Source organism: Danio rerio, chromosome 6 (genome assembly GCF_052040795.2).
Source record: "Danio rerio strain M-AB ecotype USA chromosome 6, GRCz13ab, whole genome shotgun sequence".
Taxonomy (NCBI): Eukaryota; Metazoa; Chordata; class Actinopteri; order Cypriniformes; family Danionidae; genus Danio; species Danio rerio.
The window spans coordinates 19,812,397-19,833,158 of NC_141026.1; the positions used below are offsets into that span (position 1 = coordinate 19,812,397).

General features: G+C 35.7%; 2 protein-coding genes and 1 long non-coding RNA gene across 3 annotated transcripts in view; all 3 read left to right on the forward strand.

Annotated features, from left to right (window-relative positions):
* Positions 1 to 9,669, forward strand: part of prkcaa (protein kinase C, alpha, a) — a 162,293-nt gene extending 152,624 nt beyond the window's left edge. The window contains 1 exon segment of the mRNA NM_001256241.2: positions 9,505 to 9,669. Within this exon segment, the coding sequence (NP_001243170.1) occupies positions 9,505 to 9,669 (165 nt within the window).
* LOC147843476 (uncharacterized) overlaps positions 1 to 20,762 on the forward strand; it is a 756,120-nt gene that overhangs the window by 367,815 nt on the left and 367,543 nt on the right. The gene's annotated exons all lie outside the window — the stretch shown is intronic.
* The window catches only part of cacng5a (calcium voltage-gated channel auxiliary subunit gamma 5a), a 60,347-nt gene continuing 53,851 nt past the window's right edge, over positions 14,267 to 20,762 (forward strand). Inside the window, 1 exon segment of the mRNA NM_001326562.2 lies at positions 14,267 to 14,489. The gene's annotated coding sequence lies outside the window, so the exon portion shown is untranslated.

The window sequence follows — 20,762 nt, forward strand, 5'->3', positions numbered from 1 at the left end:
CTCAGACATGCAACGCAGTGCTCGTGCCCATCATCCGAGGACAGGAAAGCACAGCATCCAGAAACTCACGGTCGGAGCGTCATCCTGAAAAGGACTTGCTGCACAACTGTTTTAGCTCTCTTAGTGAAATTTGCAACTTTGAACGCACCACTCTGTAGGAATGGACCCATAGAACGCCAGGCAATGGAGAAGCCCAGCTCGACGTCTGCTGCCGCGTGTACACACTCTGGACCAGGAGACCGCTCTCGTTCGCTTAAAATTGCTGGATATCAGCTGGAGGAACCCTCATCGACTCTCTCAGAAGGCTGTAGAAGTCTCTAAAGTGAAAAGGTTGCATCTTCTTGCTTTTGCTGTGCTTTTATGCTAAATTAATTGCAACAAGCATCAGGTGAGCAAGCTGACGCTGCCAATACGTTTGGCATTTAATTGGCCCATTTACATACTCTTTCAGACAATTGGCTTTCTGAACGAAATCCCCATACGTGGATAAAATCCACTTATAGCACTGAAGTTCCCCTTCCAGGGAAAGTGAGTTATATTCAAACACGTTCTATGCCCCATATGATCTCAAACGTGACAAGTGGACAAATCTAGTCTTGTTTTTAATAAAAAAATATATATAAATATGCATATAATAAATAAATAAATAAAACAAAAGTACAATAATACAATATACAATACACAAAAGCAAGATATTGTGAATAACTAAAAAAAGCCCCCCGAGATGAAGAAGGCATGGAGTGGTAGTGGTATTGGTAGTGGTTTTTATATTTATTTTATTTTATATTTATTCCTTTAATTCTTTTTCATTTGTACAGATGTTTGCGTATTGCTATATATCCTCTGTGTTTCGAGCAACGTGTAAATGAGGCGCACAACTAACGCACTGTTCGCTGGACTTTAGACCTGCTTACATCTGGTCAATTGCACAGTCTATTTTAGTTTCTCAAAATAGCAACGCACCAACAATGTGCCATAAAACACCTTTTTTCTAGACTGGAAGACCCATGAGTCCACAAAGTGGCACAAATTAATTTGCTACTTAAACAATGTGGAGGAAAATGGGAAAATTAAGGTTGCAATGGTCTGAAAATAGCAACACGTTGGAGCAAACCCGAGGCAAGCACGTCTTGTGCCTCGTTGCACCTTATTGTGTTTGATAGGGCCCTGTAAATTAAATGTAAAATACATATTTTAACCCAGCTGTTTAAACTAAATTGTCCAAAAATCAGTGTTTTTCAACCATGTTCCTGGAGGCCCACCAACACTGCATGTTTTAGATCTCTCTTTTGTCTGTCACACCCAATACAGACCTTTCAGTCTCTGCTAATGACCTGATGATCTGAATCAGGTGTGTTTAGTTAAGGAAACATGGGCTGCATCCGAAAACGCATACTTCCATACTATATAGTATGCTAAAATCAGTATGCTAGCCAAGTAGTATGTCTGAATTCGAAAAAAAGTATGCAAGAAGTACTAGGATGACTTGCTACTTCAGGCGAGATTCTGGAGTGTGCATCCCATGCACGCTGCGCTATCCCATGATGCCCTTCATGAATGGAAGTAAAGCGACACAACTGACTTAGGTGGGTCATGTGACCCTGACAAAATAGCGGATGTAGTACGTACGAATTGCATTCATACTTTTCACATTCATACTGTATAGAACGTACTTTTCTAACGGCCGAGTAGTACGTTTAAATTCAAATGCAGTACCTACTGAGTAGTAGGCGGCTTCAGACGCAGCCATGGAAAATTTGCAGAGTTGGTGGTCCTCCAGAAACGTAGTTGAGAAACACTAGGAGAAGTCTAGATGTCTTCATTTAACCAGTTGGTTCAGCTTGTTGCCATATATTATATATTACAGTATAATAGTCAGTAATGCATATAGTTGAGTTGTGTTGAGTTGAAATTAGATGAAGTACACTGTGCTCCATCAAAATATTGTGTTCGCAATCACATATTTCTCAAGTAGGTATACTACGATTGTAATTGAATTTACTTTGACCATTAGAAAAGTACATTCTTTATAGTATGAACATTAGGTATGGAATTTGGATGTACTACATCTGCCAGGTCATCATGGCCATGTTAGCTGCATTGCTTTACTTTAGAAATTCTGTCACGTGGCCTGATGACATAGTGTCCACTGGATGTGCACTTCAGAATCTTGCTGGAAGTAGTCAGTCATCTGGGTGTTTCTCGTCAGCTTTTATTTCAAATGCTGTCAATTCAAACATACTACTTGGCTACTTGGATACTGTTGTTCACATACTATATAGGGAAGAATGTGATTTAGGATGCACTGTACATGTCTCATAACCTCTAACTATAGAAAATAAGAAAAAACAGAAGATGCAGATGTAGAAACGTAGATTTTTGAAGTCAAATTGCTCGCTTAATGTACTAAATAATGTAACTATTTCCATCAATGCAAAGGAATGTTACATTGAAATTTGTGGTGTAATAACAAATCTAGTTGTTTGTATTGCAAGGCCAATACTTGTCTTTAAATTAAATGTGGAAACTAAAAATGTTTAAACATATAGTCAAGACCTTAAGTGTGTGCTGCCTTCAAGATTTGGAAAAATTAAGGTGACCATGTTTCGGTATTAAGGAATTTTCAGTGTTCTCACTGTTCAATTTTTGGAATATTGTGGAATTTAAAAGGACTGTTCCAAACAAGTTAGGGAAATAAATTTTAAAAATGTCATGGAATATCAAAGTAGTTTTTTTTCTAATTTTAAATTAGATTGTCTATTTATCATATGGAAAATGTTCAATACATATACTGTAGATTTTTATAGTTTTCTATATATGTTTCAAGTGTTTTGCCTATAGTTATGGTTAATCTTTTTGTTAGTATCATGTTATTGATTTCCCTCTTGTCAACTGAAAATCCTTTAATTCAAATGCAGTCACAAGGTTGCACCTGTTAAAATACTGCAGCTTTTGTGTCTGCTCGGTGCTCAACACAGCAGCTGCATGTGCATTATTCATCTTATTTTGCAATGTGGAAGTTAGATATTAACTGCAAACACATTTTAGACTGATTTCTTTGCTGCTATGGGTAAATGAGTTGAAATAATAAATGTGACCCTGGACCACAAAATCAGGTTTATTCTTCATCTGAAAGCTGAATTAAAAAGCTACCCATTGATGAATGTTTTGCTAGGACAGTATTTGACTGAGATACATGAGAATCTGAGTGTTAAAATATCTACAAATAGAGAAAATTGCCTTTTAAAGTTGTTCAAATTAGGTTCTTAGCAATGCACAATACTAATCAAAAGTATTTTTTGTATTTTTATGGTGTCTTCATGTATCTTTATCATTCTATTGATTTTATACAAAAGACAAATCAATACATATAATGTATTTTTGGCTTTTACTAAAAATACACCCATGAAACTCGAGACATAATGAAAAAATACTTGAGTCCAGGCTCATAAATGACAGTAAACAATCCAACAACGTGTACTGTACTTCAGAACATGCTGTTTGTGGCAGTAATTTAAATTTTTGAAGTAAATTTTTTAAAGATAAGCTAAAAAATAAACAAATAAATAAAACAAACAAGCAGAATGAGTTATTTTGTTTGCCTAAAATTAATTACCTTTCCTTTTGCAATTGCAATTTTTTAGTTTAAAATGTGCCAAGGGATAAAACCATTATGGTAAATCACAACACTGAAATAAGTCTCTAATTCTGGGATTTCAGCCCTGCTCCTGCGGACATGAAAAGTTTATTTCCAACCTGCTTCAGCACATCTGCACGTACAGTAAATTAGCAAATGATCTTAAAAAGCCTAATTTGCTGCTTTAGGTGCCTCAGGACCAGGATCAGAAGATCTCTGCTCTAAATAACTAAATCCTTTAAATAACTCTAAATATTAAACACTGAATTAACATTACCTAAAATACAATTATTGAATTTAATAATAAAATTATAAACTGTAATAATCTAGGATGTTGTCAAGGGACTTGTGGAAAGATTAGAGGTGCACTGAAAATCCTCCTGACACACATTAATCATAATCATATGCCTGTCCTGATGAATGCTCGTTGGTATTCTGTGCCTCTTGATATTTGCTCTGATAATTCCGTAATTCTTTTTCCACTGTTATTTGGTGAAACGTGTTATGAATTGGAATAGCTTTTCTGAGGCAACGCCTGTGGAGGAAGTGATAATATTTTGCCAAGATATTAAAAGGACTGAGATAGAGCCATTTGTCATATTAAATAGCTTAGATTGTCCTTGTTATGGATGTGTGTGTGTGTGTGTTGTATGAGAAAGAGAGGGAGAGAGATGGATGGATAAGCTGCGAAAGCAGTCTGCATACATATATATGACTTCTAAAGTGGGTCATGCTGTAGTTGTTTCCCCTTCACAAGCACACATGCTTTAAAACACATACATCATCGAATAGAGCATTCTGTCACATCACTGGGGACAAAACAGAAAATAAGTGAGGGCTTGGAACATCTTGAGTATTTATGTGTGTGCTTGTGTTGTGTTGCAATGTTGTAGTTTTTGTTCCTCTGTTTTTATGTGCATGTGTTATGGACATCACCTGTCACTTTTAATATTTTGTGTTTGTTTGTTTTCAAAAAAACTCCCTGATGTCCCCTCAGGACATCCTGAAGCTGAACTGCAGCCTCTTCTCATGGTCAAAAGTAGGCCATATACAGACCCTGTGTGTCTATTACACACTAATGGTGGGGGTTAAACAGGCTTAATTCAGTGCAGCCATCATTTAAACCATTTAGCTGATCATTAGTTCCACTACTGACATTGGCAGTGCCCTACATGGATCTCTGTGTTGAAAAACTGCAGTCTTTGTTAATGTGTGATTATGGCAGTTGTAGGTTTAAATAAATGATCTGTTTTCATTATGTATATTTGTTGAGGTGGTCAAGAACTGAACCAGTTTCTGCCTCAGTTTCCTATTATTGAGATGGGATGGGAAATTCTGCTTCATAAGAGAGCATGACACAGTCATTTACATGTGACCAGTGCTGGAGTCACCATTCATCTCCTTTCAGATATCATACAATGAGAGGGGGAGGGGTGACTTCTATTTTAAGACACATCTTGAGCTGTACGTCATATAGAATCTGGCAGCTTCGCAAAAGGAAACTCCATATCCTTATCCTTCTGTCCTTCGTAGGACTGTTCATGTGTGTGTACAAGTATGCAAATTGGGCGTGCAATTTGGTTAAAGATATTAATTACATGATATGCCAAGTAAGAATTATAATAAATTGTTAATAGTTACATATATTAACTTTTTAAATTGTAATCATTTTATAAATGTACACATTCATCAGATGGTTATTGTGTGACCTGCTGCTCTACATTTTCTCCAATATTTGGAACATTTCTTGTTGAAGAGATATTTGACCATTAATGAAAAATGTCTCATTCACTCTCGTGTAGCTCAACATCCGTTAGACTTAGTTTAATCTCCAAAACAAAACAAATACCATAACATTTTATGATGAACTGATTCATTTTTAGCTTTTAATCATATAAAACATGCAGCCAATGCAAAATTGTATTATTTTGTACAATATTGTACAATTGTACAATATTATTAAAGCATGAGAATTCTTTTGTGCACAGCTAAAACAAAAAAGATGACCTCATTCAACAATTACTTCTCCTCAGTGTCAGTATACATTCATGAGCACTGTGAACAAATCTATACCCCAGATGGCTACGCATGACTTCTTCTGTTTGAAACAAAGCACCGGGACATCTGAGGTATGTCACCAGCAGCGTGACAAAACGTAAAAGACCATAAAGAGCTCTCGTGAACTTGCTCCCTATACTGACACGGTGGAAGAGAAATGTTGAGAAAAGTTATTTTTCTTATATGCGCTCATAAAGCATTCTCATTGATAATATGATAATATTATCTTAATAGATTGATAATAGTTGTATTGAACTACAAAAAAATACAGTACATGGATTGTTTTGGGTATTTTTCTGGATGTTGAACTGTTGCTATCAACATTATGGGGGATCAGGGAGTTCTCAGATATCCTCTAAAAAAGCGTAGTTTGTTTTCCAAGGATGAATGAAGGTCTCAGGCGGTTGGAACGACATGAGAATTAATAATTATTGACTATTTAATTTTTTTGGTGAACTAACCCATTAAGTAGCACTGAATACATAGAGCTGGGAAAATAAGTATTGAACACATCGTCATTTTTTTTTTTTTTCAATATACATATTGCTAAATGTGCTGTTGATTTAGAATTTTTTTCTCAGATGTTGGTACCATCCAAAGAAATCCATATATTAAGTTTTGCATAATAAAATGAAATATAATAGTATACTGCCCTTTATCACTGTATATTATTATTAGTTGATTCAGTCCATCATCTACATTACCCGGATGATGAAGATGAAACTAGGGTGGACATTTCATCACAACATTGATCCCAAACACAGCCAAGGAAACTCTCAAATGGTTTTAGAGAAAGAAAATCAAGCTCTAGAAGGCCCCAGCCAATCACCTGACTTAAATCTAATATAAAATACAAATTAAAGATCAGATTTAGAAGACGAGACCCACAGAACCATCAGGATTTTTACACTTTGTTGAAAACTCACACCTGAACTATTCATGTGACTTCATTCTCCATATGAGAGGCATCTTTAATCTTAAAAAAAAAAACTTTTATATAAAGTAGTAAATACATTTGAATACATTTCTTTTTTTGTGTCATTTCATTGTTATAACACAACTCGTTTTTCAGATTTTTTTTTTTACAGGTATGTTTGTATTGTTTGGTTTTTTACCAAAATCAGTATGAATTCCATGTCATCAGCTACTTTAGAAATATTACTTGTTCAGTACTTATTTTCCCCGCTGTACATTGTATTCACCTTATTCTTAGCTGACGAGCGGGCGCTGCCATTTGAATCTTTTTGTCTCGCGACTTCCAGTCACATTCACTTCCATTCATTTTTTGACGTTAACAACTGCTCGTTACGCTGCTTTATGTTGCAATTTAATATTTTCTTATTATATTATGCTACTTGGTCTGTGTAGTCATGCAAACATTTGTTTGTTGAGCAAGTAGTTTGGCCATTTTCTGCCGTTTATTATTCCTAGTCATTTCTCCCATAGGCGACTGAATCGGAAGTTCTAAGACAATCGTGAAAACAGGCGCACTTCCGCATTTTAGAATAAGGTCAATAAGAGAATGAACTAAATAGCAATTAAGTGTCAGGTATTAATGTAATGACTAACTAACTAGGTTATGTGTCAGGTATTTAGAGAGTCAAATTTGCGATATTATCATAGAAAACAGAAGGAATGAAAGCTTCCCATTGATTCTAAAGAATCTAACATATAAATGCTATTTCATATTACATTCACACTTAGTTTAACTAATCATGGGCAAAGGTACTGTCATGTTTGGCTTCCACAGCTGTGTCCTCCAAACCAGTTGAGCAATGCATCATCCAGATGAAGAGGAAGTAGGGCACATAATCTGAAATCTGAGGAGTGTTAATCTGTGCATTGGACATGAAGCAATTGGGAACAGAAGAATAAATATAACATTGCATATTTCCTACATACTAAACACTTAAAAGTATCTTTTTTTCCAACCACAGACAAATCAGTAAGTATATGGACCCTTTTTACAAGCCTGTTATGATGTGTTTAGCAGTCATCAGCATCTAAATCCTTGAAAGTTTTTAAAGAGCCCCTATTATGCATTAAAGAGGATGTTGTTGGTTTTGAGGGGTCTCCAACAACAGGCTGATATGCATGCAAGGTCAAAAAGCACTTCCATTGTCTTATAATATGCATTTATTTTGACCTAATAATCCCATTCGTTCAGCGATTCATTTGTTCCCAAACCCCTCTTTAGCGCGAAGCTAATCTGCGCTGATTGGTCCGATGACCAGTCTGTTGTGATTGGTCAACTGCGTTCAGAGCGAAACAGAGAGAAACACCCACCACAGCTTATTAACAATTTTGAGGTAACGTAGAGTGCAGAGAGAATGTATGAACCCAGTTCTGGAGTGCATTAAAGCAATGCAGTTTAACACCAGCATATTGCTCTATTCTTAACTATAAATAAAAACAGTGACACACATTCAAAATTAATCCACACAGCGGCAAAAGCTGAACTATTTTGAAACTTGACCGCCACACGTATGTAAGAACAGCTGACGGTGGCAACGACAAACGGCAGTAGATTGCGAGCTCACAAACTAGTTTAAATCTGTCAACAAAGCGGCACGAATCATGTTTTAAATGTGGTTTAGACATGATATAAGATTATAAAGAGTTAACCAGATACACTACAAGCGGTTACAAGTAACAAAACACAATTAAATACATAATTTGCAAGCTAGAGAAAACAAGGGGGCAACCATTTTAACCACACTTACTTACACTTGTGAAATGGAAAAAGAAACTGGTCCATGAACTGTGTACTGTAGTTCATATCAAGCTCTGACAAAGTCCCATACATCAGTAGTCTTTTCTAGTCCTTCCTTTAACAAACGGCCTAGGAATCCCCCATTGTAAGAGTGTAGATTGCTAAAGCACTTGTCAGAAAAATGACGAGAACACAGCACAAAGCTGGGGCTACAAGGCTGAGGTATTTTTACAAAAATCAACTTCAACCACTGACTCTTCAAAGCCTCTTCACATGTTTGGGTAGAGAAAATAACGCTAACCCTCACACTTCAGAGCACAGCATCTTCGAGACATGATTCATTCGGGATCTGCTATAGTGTTTGTGGGTGGGGCCGGGTGTTTAAATTTTCCTGGGTCTGCATGGGCGGGGCTTGAGTTCGGTATCGATGTCACGTCAACATGGCTAAAGACTCATTACCGGATCGATTCATTCAAACTACTACGAGTCTACTCTTTCATAGATGAATCAATAGTTTTGAACACTGTGCACTTTAAAATTTAAGCCTTAGCTGCTTATTTTACTTCACTTAGAGCTCTGTTACACACTGCATTAAAGGTCATTTTCAAAAACCCATAATAGAGGCTTTTTAATATTTAAATTTTTTTTTAAAGGTATGAACATTTATATGTATTTATGTGTGCATTATATTATCTTTGCTTCACATTACAAAAAACAAATTACCGCTTGTGCGAGTTGTTTCTAATGCAGCATCTATGGTGCAGGACAGTAAATTTGATGTTATTCTCTCCTTTGGCTTCGGTCATCAGTCCTTTTTCTGAACATCTATACAAAATAATTGAGGGTTTTTTTCTTTTATTATTTGAGCAAATAAGAAAAAGATTATTTGTTGTGCCCTCCCATTCACTGGGCTCTAAGTTTTCCCTTCTGCTACTGAGAAACCCGAAAATGTGAAAAGGTCTATTGTGCAATATCTAAATTGGCAGCCTTTACCTATGTGATCTGTGCTTAAAAATGTACATTTTCTGTGTGTAATCCTATTGTATGTTACAGATTTGTCAAACAATATTATTTCATTTTCTTTTTTGTTTTATAGTGTGGAAAGGGGGCAGAAAACTTTGACAAGTTCTTCACTCGCACGCAGCCACAACTGACCCCTCCTGACGAGCTGGTTATTGCCAACATCGACCAGGCTGATTTCGATGGATTTACCTTCGTCAATCCTCAATTTGTCCATCCCTCCCTTGTCAACACTGAATAAAAAAGGGGAAAGAAACAGCGAATGAATGTGAATCTACCTACTACCCCAAAACTCTACCCATACCTTTACCCTTTTGTGTCAAAAACTTTAAACCAAAACCACAATTATCTCAAACTATGTTTTATTTTTGGTTAAAATCATTTTTTGTCCCATTTTTCACGTCATTTCAGTGTAGGCCAGTCGAAGAGTTTACCTTAGTGGTTGAAAAGAGATTGATAGATTCTTTTTTTTAATCAGACTTATACTTAACCTCTAGTTAGGAAGGGCTGTTTACTTCTTAAACTGGCTGCGTGATTTTTGTCCACACTGATTTTTAAAGACTAGGAGGCCATCTTATTTCAAGCCACTTGTGGCCGACATATGATTTCACCATTAATCCCATATCAGACACAGAGTTGTGCGCTTCCTAAGACAGTCTTCCCATTCAGGATTTCTTATCGCCAAAGCCGGTGGGGTTTCTGTCTTCCCCTTAGCACTAAACCAATTGAACCATTTACAGAAGTATATGTGGTGTCAGTTTTAGCACTCCAGTGGAGTCCAGTGTTTCTCATTGGATATGTCGTTAAATGTTTTAAAATAATAATACTGTTTTAAAACAAAATACTGAACATCTCTCAGTCTAATATTTGCACATATTTCAGGTATGACATGACAACTTGGCACTCCAGTTTAACAATTTGTATTTTTTTGTTCTATGGTTAAAAAAAATTTAATAATAATAATAATAATAATAATAATAATAATCTGTGCCAAGAATTGCCACAATCCACAAGCATACAAAGCTTTGAATGAGTGATATGTTGATGAAAGTTTATGAAATTAGGTTATTTTCAAATAGTATATGTTGGTGCATATAAAAAAGTTTTATTTTAGCGTAAACAAAGTTACACTTAAAAAAAATGACAATAATACAAATGTATTACCTCATTATCCCTTTAATTCACAAGTGTTTTTAAAAGATTATCTGGACAACAACCTGGGAACATGAGAGATCTCTTTGTATGTGTGTTTTGCTTTATAAATGCTGAGAGATTGAAGAGTCTGTATTTAAATCCAGCTATAATTAAGCCAATTCTTAATTAGCATAGAGGTGAAAATAAACACAGTACCTGCAGAATAACCTTTACATCATTATGTTTGGATTAAACATAAATGATTGTCAAAATGTAACATCACTGAGTCACATTTCCCCTCTTGCTGCTTCAACATTTTGGTAATACTTAATAGAGGCTGAACAGTTTACTACCAACATTACAAGTTGCATTACAAAGGTGATATTTCTGTGTCATTGTGGCAAATTTACCCCTGAGGGATCAGAATGAAAGTGGATTTGCATTATCATAAAATTGAAGGACAATTATAAGCCAGTTTACATGTTTTTGGTGACCTTTATAGTCCACTTTTATGCTCATTGTTCCTTTTAAATGTGTATTCTTTGTGGTAAGCTCGTCATTACACAGTCAGCTAATATATTCAGGTAGATATTTGTGTAATTCTTGTCATCATTGGTGTGTACTGTACGCCTTGCCATGGAAATGATCTTGTCGTTTGCATAATGAAGTCATTTACAAATGTGCTTTCGCCATTCAGTTCTTATTTTGTTTGTTTTAACCTTGTCAAAACACCTTTGCTTTTGGCTGTTCTGTGTGACCAGATTGTATTCCATGATTTTGAAGTGTAAGCTGACTGGCTGCTGTTCTAATGTGGGCTGACAACCTGCCTGTGCTTGCATGTTTGGGTACAAAAAAAAAAGGATCTGCTTGAAAAAGAATTGTGTGTATTTATGAAGAATGTTTTGTTACGGAAATCGACTTTATAAGATTAATACAGCATGGAATATGAACAAGGCAGATATATTTAAATATATGAAATTCTCAGTAGTCTAACACTGAGTTTCATTTTAATATTTATATTGAAGTTTGTGATAGAGTTGAAATGTCCTTCCCATCTTTTACTGATCTTAGACTTAATAAGTAACAGAAATTATTTAGTACATTTTAAAATTAGAGCAAAATCATCAGATTGGTTTAATTTTTAATCACATGCTATGAGTTTTGTTCTAGATCTAATGTATGTGCCAGTTTAATGTCGTTTTTTTGTCACAAAACTTTAGGTGTTTGAGAATTGGCACCATCTTTCTTTAGATCAACTCACTTGTCTTTTTTGTTTCTGTGATTGTTGTGAGTTTTAGCATTTTAAAGATGCATTTACTGCGGTAGGAACCCTCTAGTGCTACAGTAAACTATCTTTGTTGAACTCTTATGCAAAATCCCATCCATTTTTCTTTCTTTTGTTGGGTGTCTCCAAAAACCTGCTTTACATCAGTGCCGTGCTGAACCCAGCAGGAACAGTGTTGCACTGTGTAGCCACAATGAAGATTGCCAGTATTCAATCCAGTATTTTGTGCACTAGTCTCATGTAGCTGTACTGTTTACTCTGAATGCTAATACTGCTCCTGAGACTGCAGTAAAGCATCTCATGCTGTGTGTATTTGCCATTCAATCATGTGCACTACCTTAGCTGTTGTAAAGAACGTTGCATAGCTATTCAAAAAAAAAAAAAGAAAGAGTTTAATGTGGCATGCTTTGAGTTTCCTTTACTGTAAAATGATCCACATGCCTTATCCACTCCTTTTGCTATTCCTGTGCTGCTGAATGAACGATTGATTATATGAACAAAATAATCATTCAACTGATAATGTGTTGCTTGTTTCTTTGCTTCATGTATTTAGCATTCATTGAATTGTTAGCTCACTCCAAATTTTTAATCTTGTGGTCATGTTGTTTTAGTCTCATGTTCTTCTGTGGAGCACGAAAGAAGATATTTTGAAGATGCTTGGAAATGACTGACTTCCAGACACTCAGAAGTCAGAATTTCTTCTTTTTCTGTTCCACTGAAGAAATAAAGTCACGTGGGTTGATAGATTATGACAGAATGTTCATTTTATGTAGTCTGCTCCCTTTGTCATCTATTAATTATTCAATCTTAATTGTTTTTGACACCCAAATTATAAGAAAAGTCTAGTTATGTTCCCCAATAAACAGTGATTTATTTATTTGTGTTTCTGTACTTTTGTGCTTGTCTAAGAGGAAGACAAGAATGTTGTTCTTCTTTTTACCCCTTCTTTTTTCAATATTTGTGTTGGTCGTAGATTTTTACACCATCATGCTATCCTTTCTTTTTTTTTTCGTGTTTAGGTTTTTCACCTGTTTTATATCCATGCTTTTCATTCTTCATTTGGTGGACAGAATCAACAGAATGCCTTATTTTGCTCTCTTTCTGTCTTTCAAATAGCATGTCCCTGAATGAAACCCAAAGCAGCATCGCTGTTCTTATACATAAATCAGTAAATCTAGTAAAAATGTTGTAATTTGTAGCGGTGTGTTTTCCAACCTTTGTTGTCTTAACAGAATCTATGCTTTTTCCATGTTGTCATTTATACCTAATGTACGATGTTGCAAATAAAGAAGGGAAAAATGACAGTTGGTCTGCGCATGTATCCCTTCTTGAAAATGAAGCTGCCACTGACTGTGGTGATCTGTTATCTTGTCTCATGCATTAGAGCTGGGTACAGATAAAATTTTCATGTTCGGAGAGTGGAAAGCAGCATAAAATGGATATTCTTAATATTTCATCCTACAGCTCAGGACACTGTCAGTACTCTTATCAGCACATTTAGTCTAGTGCAACAGGATTTTTTTTTTCCCTCAGACAGATTTACAGAAAAAATACTGTTGTGAACACTATGCATTAAAAGCCTATGGGTTTAGGTCTTTCTCTTTCCAGTAATCCAATTATTAATAGTGAGACATTACACTCATCTCTCTAGAGTACTCAATATTATACTAAAAATCCAAACATCAACATTGAAAAAAGTGTGGTTTGAACTGCCAACAAACCAGCAACACTGAAAGGGAATTACATGGATAAGCCCTTTTCATCTTTTTTAGTTGACATATGGTGAGATCCTTTAAATGATCTGCCACTTCTCACACTGGCTTAATCTCAGACTTACCAGACCCTAAATATTAATGTCAAAATGTAGTTTTTTTATGGTTACCTTTTAAAGTTCTGTTGACTGAAAGGGGTGTGTGGAAAAAGTATGACCAACCTAACCTCGGGATTAAATTATTTAATTAAATTTATAATCCAACTGTTGGGTTTGTTCATATATTACTCAAATTTGGGTTGAAATAACCATTTACATGGTTTTTCAACAGAACAGACATTCTACTGCGCTATAAATAATTGTGTACATGTCAACGTTTTTCATAGCCATAACTTCAACCTCTTACAAATGCTCTGCGAGACAGTTGATGTAAGTTACTTGTAGCGAACAGTTTCTAAAGTGCACCATCAAAATAACTGAACAATAAAAAATAAGTTGTAAATTTCTCAGTCAGAAAACCAATTCGGTGAGTGGACCAGAAAAATATGGCGCAAATGCTCTGCGAAGCCGTAACATCCATAACACATTACCCCAAAAGCAACATGATCATCCATAACAAAACAAATCATGACACAGCAATCATCTACCTAAAGCCAATAACACAAGAGCAGTGGCACAGTACGCATACAAATAGCCTCTTGTGGCGTTGTCAGTCCGTGACGCGCAGAAAGAGAGAGATAGAGAGGGACTTCCACAGAGCTCGGAATAATGCGCGGCGCATTTCGCCGTAAACATGTGTGAAGGGTTTTAAGGGGTTCTTATGTCTAGGAGCTGCTCTGTGATGAGATAGGTTTGTTAAACATTTGCGTCTTTTGTGCTTAATCGACGACGAAGTGAAGAACGCGCGCAACACCGACAAGTCTCAGCGCAGGTAAGTGGAACTAACAAAACTGTTGTGTATAATGGCCCCTCCTAAAATTCTATAACATTCCTTAAAAAGCTGAACTTTTTTTGCTATCCAAATTTTCTTGTTCATTTTCTCACTTTAATCACATTTATCTGGAAATTTTGTATGTTTTTTTGTCAGTCGACGCAAATTGTGAGAAACTAAATATAACAGGTCAACACATGTTGAGATGAAAGCATTTTTACGTAATGCTGTCATGCAAAAAATGATATTAATTCATTGTACTAGCTACTTACATATTATTAAGGCTTTTTACAGGCTATGTATGCTTTATACATATAAGTCTATATGGAATTTTGCAAGGTAGGAGCACCGAAAATAGAATTTAGATGGCTGTCAGGGGGAGTTCTGTCGTTTGCAGCTTCAGCACCAAGGACAGATTCCCTCTGTCTGGAAGCCTCAGAAGTAGGCTAATAGTTTGCTGTCACATGGCAACAAGCTGTCTCCTACAGTTATCATCACTTTTGATAACAACTACTAATATGATTATAGACGAACAGACTGTAATAGGGATCTTATATTATATTATATTCATGAAATATTAAGTTTGTTGAATATACATAGATAATTAGGTACAATAACTGATAACAAACAACACTGATTCCATCTGTAAAGTCCACGGCTCTTTCTTTTCCATAGAAAAAAAGTAAGCTACTTTTAAGACATGTAAAGTGTAAATGCATTTTTTTTTCATGCTTTTTGTATCATGACATGGTTTGATTGGCTTATCTGAATGACTATGCTGGTTAAAACTCCAACTTAGGTGAATGGAATTCAACAGACACAGATTTGTGACATATAAATTGCAACTTGATTATTCATTTTCCATTACATCTTAGAATTTGAATTAAAAATAATGTTATTTTGATGCTATAATTGGTCTTCACATCAAGGCACACGCACACAGACACACACCAACACTGTGACTTAGTATAGCAATACCAGTAAATTTTAACCTTGTTGGGACATTCTTTGATCTCATATAGTAAGGGAATAATCGTTATTCTTTATAAAACATTTTTCACAGAATTATTATTTTTTTTAATGTAAAATTGTAGATGTTTCCTGATATTGTTTACACAAGAAACATCATTATGTCTATGGTGTGTGCGTGTCTGTGACTGTCCATGTGTGTATTTTAAAGTATTGTTTCACCTACAGCACCGGATGCATCTAAAGCATGTGTTGTATTGTAATACCAAGGTAATATGAGGTGTCAATTCACTAGTGCAGTTACAGTATGTCTAACGATTGTGATGAGATTGATGACTCTTGTTTGATCAGTCTGATATTTGTAGCTTTGCTGTGATGGCCTTTGTAGTGTAGACGCAATATGTGCACTTACATTTTGTGTCCAGAGTATATACACGGTTTCAGAAAATAAACAACTGCTACCAAATCTTACATTCACAGACATTTATACAGTATGTCAACAGTTCTGGATATTCTGGCTCCCTTGTATAGTTCATTGCATTCCTAAGTAGAAATTATAGCCCCGATTGTCTCTGTCAGTTGATGGATGTTGCTAGATGGTATGCAATGCCATTACATTACATTCCCCACAGAACAAATATCCTTCATCCTGTTGCCTGAGTGGAAAAATATTTTGTAACATGGTTGCTTTTGCTGTGATAAATGCAGAGGTGAAAAGTAGCTTTACTTGAAATTAACTTTTTTTAATATAATTAAATTGTGCTTCTTTTACTTGAGTTGTGTTTTTTCTTGAGTTAGAAATTCATGTTGTTTCATTAATGTTGTTTCCAGGGGCGTTGCTAGGGTCGAAAGGGATAAGGGGCTTAGCCCCAAAGAACACCCCCCCCCCCACCACCCCCCCCCCCCCCCAAAAAAAAGAAGTTTTAATTCACCGCACTAATATACCTATTCTAATCTTATTAACAGGATTAAAAATGGTTAATAATAAATAAAGGGTTTTTAAGACTTGTAAATTCCAAATAGGAAAAAAACTAGTCTGTTATGAGCCATATCATACCTCTTGAGCCTCCTATCTCCTCCTGATTTGAAGTTTCTGTTTGTTTTTTGAAAATGTAATTTTCTGCATGTTTTCAAATCTGAAAATATGATTTATTTTTATAGTGTGAGTTGTTATCTAATGTGATACAAAGCTACAAACATGTTCATTTGGACAGAGTGATTAACTGAGGTGTAGTGTTGTCAAAATAATGGAATTTCTAAATTCAATACCTTGCAAATATTGATATTCAATAGGCTACTATTTTTTACATAATAACAATTCTATCAAAAATAGTAGGCTAGCTAAGGCTACAAAAAATAAAAATAAAGATCTATATGCTAGAAATATGTTTACTTTAAATTTTTTCAGAGGGATTTTTTTTTTCAGTTTTCCTCAAAATAGGGTGATGTGGGCATTGTAGCACTTTAAATGCATGTAATGCCTGTTTTATTCATACTTGAGCAGAAATTCCATATATATTCTTCACAAAAGTAGTAGAACATTCTAGGAAATCCCTAATATGGATGAAGGCATCCAGCTGTTGCAGTAGTAGAATAAAAATACGATCTGAATAAAAATAAAAAGGCTTTAACTGATCATTTACACGACTGCGACAATAATTGTTTTATACAGTTGAAGTCAGAATTATTAGTCCTCCTTTGAATTTTATTTTCTGTTTTAAATATTTCCCAAATGATGTTTAACAGAGCAAGGAAAATTTCACTGTAGCCTATGTCTGATAATATTTTCCTTTTGAAGAAAGTCTTATTTGTTTTATTTCAGCTAGAATAAAGGCAGTTTTACATTTAAAAAAAAAACATTTTAGGATCAAAATTATTAGCCCCTTTAAGATTTTATATATTTTTCCTATAGTCTACAGAACAAACCATCATTATACAATAACTTGCCTTATTACCCTAACCTGCCTTTAAAGCCTTTAAATGTCACTTTAAGCTGTATAGAGGTGTCTTAAACAACGTCTAGTCAAATATTATTTACTGTCATCATGGCAAAGATAAAATAAATCAGTTATTAGAGTTGAGTTATTTAAACTATTATGATTAGAAATGTGCTGAAAACAACATTCTCTCCGTTAAACAGAATTTGGGGGAAAAAATAAACGGGGGCTAATAATTCAGACTTCAACTGTGTGTTCTTTCAACCATTTTAGGTATTTTCATAAGAAAGTCGATTTATAATTTGATTCAAACTGACATAGCATGTTACAGTAGAATATAGTTATATAATAATAAGCTAGATGCATAAACTCACTGTGATTTAACTATTACAGAAACAGATGTGACTTGCTATATCATATAAATATATCATATCTAGAAAGCTAGTACAATTTACGTTTTTTTACTTGTATTTACATTGATAAGATGCACATTTTACTGATTAAAGTTATTTTATGTCACCAAAACTACACACATTTTATACTGTGGAAACAAGCTTCATCAGTAGTTAAAACTATTCAGTTTCGCGAAAGAGTTGTATTATTACCTCATTAGCTTCAGCTCCTCAAAATAATAAATGAATGATGTGCAGTAGCGGGATTTTTTTAACACCATGTGACAACAGAGCCACTCCCACCTGCCGGTAGAAACAGGTACTGCTGAACAGCTGACGGTTTAATTACCTGACACAAACGCTGCGTTAAGTGGAATGTTCGTGATGTATGTGGTAATTTTTAGTACGTACATAACAAAATAAATGTTATACAACATATTTTTATTTAAGTGCAACATATTCCAAGAGATCAGGGGCTTTTGACAATACATCAGGGGCTTAAGCCCCCAAAGCCCCCCCCTCGCAACGCCCCTGGTTGTTTCTATAGTACATGTTGAATAAACAATACAAGGCAGGATTTTAATAATGAGTCAGTAAGTATTAAAATCTGTGCTGATGCTACATAAAGGACCATGCAGGCAAACATAAAGGCTTACCCCAGTTTTGCCAGAAAACATCTTGATGATCTCCAAGACTTTTGGGAAATTACTCTGTACTCTGATGTACAAAAGTTTTTTTTAAAGGTGTGTGTCCCATTATGTGTGACATAAAAGTAACACTGTATTTCAGAAAAAAGAACATCACACAAACAGTAAAATGTGGTGGTGGTTACAGTGTGTTGGTCTGGGGTTGTTTTGGTGCTTCACTGAAAGACTTGCTGTGATAAATGGAACCATGAATTCTGTCGTGCAACAAAGTATTTTGCAAGATAGTGTCTCGCCATCTGTTAGTGACATCTAACTAAAGCAAAATTGGGTTCTAGAGCTAGACAATGATCAAAGAAACACCAGCAACCACTACTGAATGGCTGAAGAAGAAACAAAGTAATAACTTGGAGTGGTCTAGTCAAAGTACTAACCTGAATCCAATTGAGATGATGTGGTATGACTTTAAATAAAAGGTGCATGCTCGAAAACATCTGTAAAACTCAATTTTTTCATCTTAAAAATGTTGCCAAACTTTGACGTATGCTGTCAATATCTGATACAAAAAGTTTATTCATGTATTCATGACCTTTCAGTTAGACTGTTGTAGTGTGTTACTAGATGGTTTTCCTGTATGCCTAATTAACAAACTTCAGCTGGATCAGATTGCAGCTACAGAACTAAGTAATATGACCATATTTCTCAGTTTTTCCAGCATAGCTTTGGCTCCCTATTAAACATCGTATATCATTTTATTGACTATCTACAAAACTCTGAATGACTTAACTCCCCAGTGTTTAAGGAAGCACCTGGTGTATTACAGTTCCTCATGACCAATATGCTCAATTAATTCTGGACAATTGATTATTCCTAGAATATCACAATTGACTATAGGTAAATGATCCTTCTCGTATCTGGCACTTAAACTCTGGAACAGCTTTCCTAGCACATTTCAGGAGACATACTTAGTGTACTGTTAGAAATGTGTTGCAGTAGGAAGGGCATCTGGCGGTAAAACATGTACTAGAGAAATTGCTGTGTGAGTCATTCCACTGTGGCGACCCCTGATAAACCAGGGACTAAGCCGAAGGAAAGTGAGTAAGTGAGTGAGTGAGTCTGCAGAGCAACCACTTAGTAATGCACTGCAATCATCTAGCCTTGAGGTCATAAATTCATAAAGTTTTGTTTTTACCACTTGACATTGAGCGCATATGAAGTGATTTAGAATTTGGTTGTATTTTTAAAATGGAAAAACACAAATACTGAAAATGTGGTTTTCAATTGCCAAATCGCTATTTAAATTGAAAAATAGAGAGTGATGAAGCAAATTATAATATGGTAATGGTTAGGAGGCCATGATTGACAGAGACCATTGGGCAAATTTGGCGAGGATATCAGGGTTGCATCCCTACCCTTTATGAGGGGCATCCTGAGATTTTTAATGACCACAAAGAGTCAGGACTTTAGTTTAACTTTTCATTTGAATGATGGTGCTCACAGATGTTCTCATCCCTATACTGGGGCACTAGGAGCCACACAGACCAAAAGGTGGGAACACCCTGTTGGCCTCACGAGTATTGGTTTCAACAGCAACCTAGTTGCAACTAGAGAGCGTGTTGCGACAAGGTGATATGTCCTCTGTTGTGATACTTAGGCTCACCAATAATAATAATATTAAAATTAAAATGTAAATTTTAGTTGATGGTGTAAGTTCTAAGCATTTTTTTCCAGTAAAAAAAACACAATAGAGTCAGTGAGGGGCAAAGTTCAAAAGGGAGACAGCTCTGGGGAAAAAGCTGTTCCTCAGTCTGCTGGTTTTTGTCTAGTGGAGCCAGAAGCGCCTGCCGGAAGGCGGCGCTTTGAGATGTGGGTCGCCAGGAACTTGAAGGATGAGACAGGCTTTCTGAAGTCCACAATGAGCTCCTTGGTCTGGTTGGTGTTAAGGAGCAGATTATTGTCGGTGCACCAAGTGGCCAGATGCTGTATCTCCTCCCTGTAGGCAGTCTCATAATTGCTGCTGATTAGACCAATCACTGTGGTGTCATCTGCAAATTTGATGATGTTGTTGGATTTGTTCACAGTCCTACAGTCGATGGTAAAAAGGAAGTAGAGGAAGGGGCTCAGCACGCAGCCCTCTGGTACACCAGTGTTAAGTGTGATGGTGGTGGAGCAGATGTGGCCTGATCTAAAATTCCAAGGTCTGTTAGTCAGAAAGTCCATAACCCAGTTGCAGAGAGATGTGTAGATATCCAGGTCTCTAAGTTTGATCATAACTTGGAAGGTATGACAGTGTTGAATGCTGAGCTGAAGTCAACAAACAGCGTGTGTAAG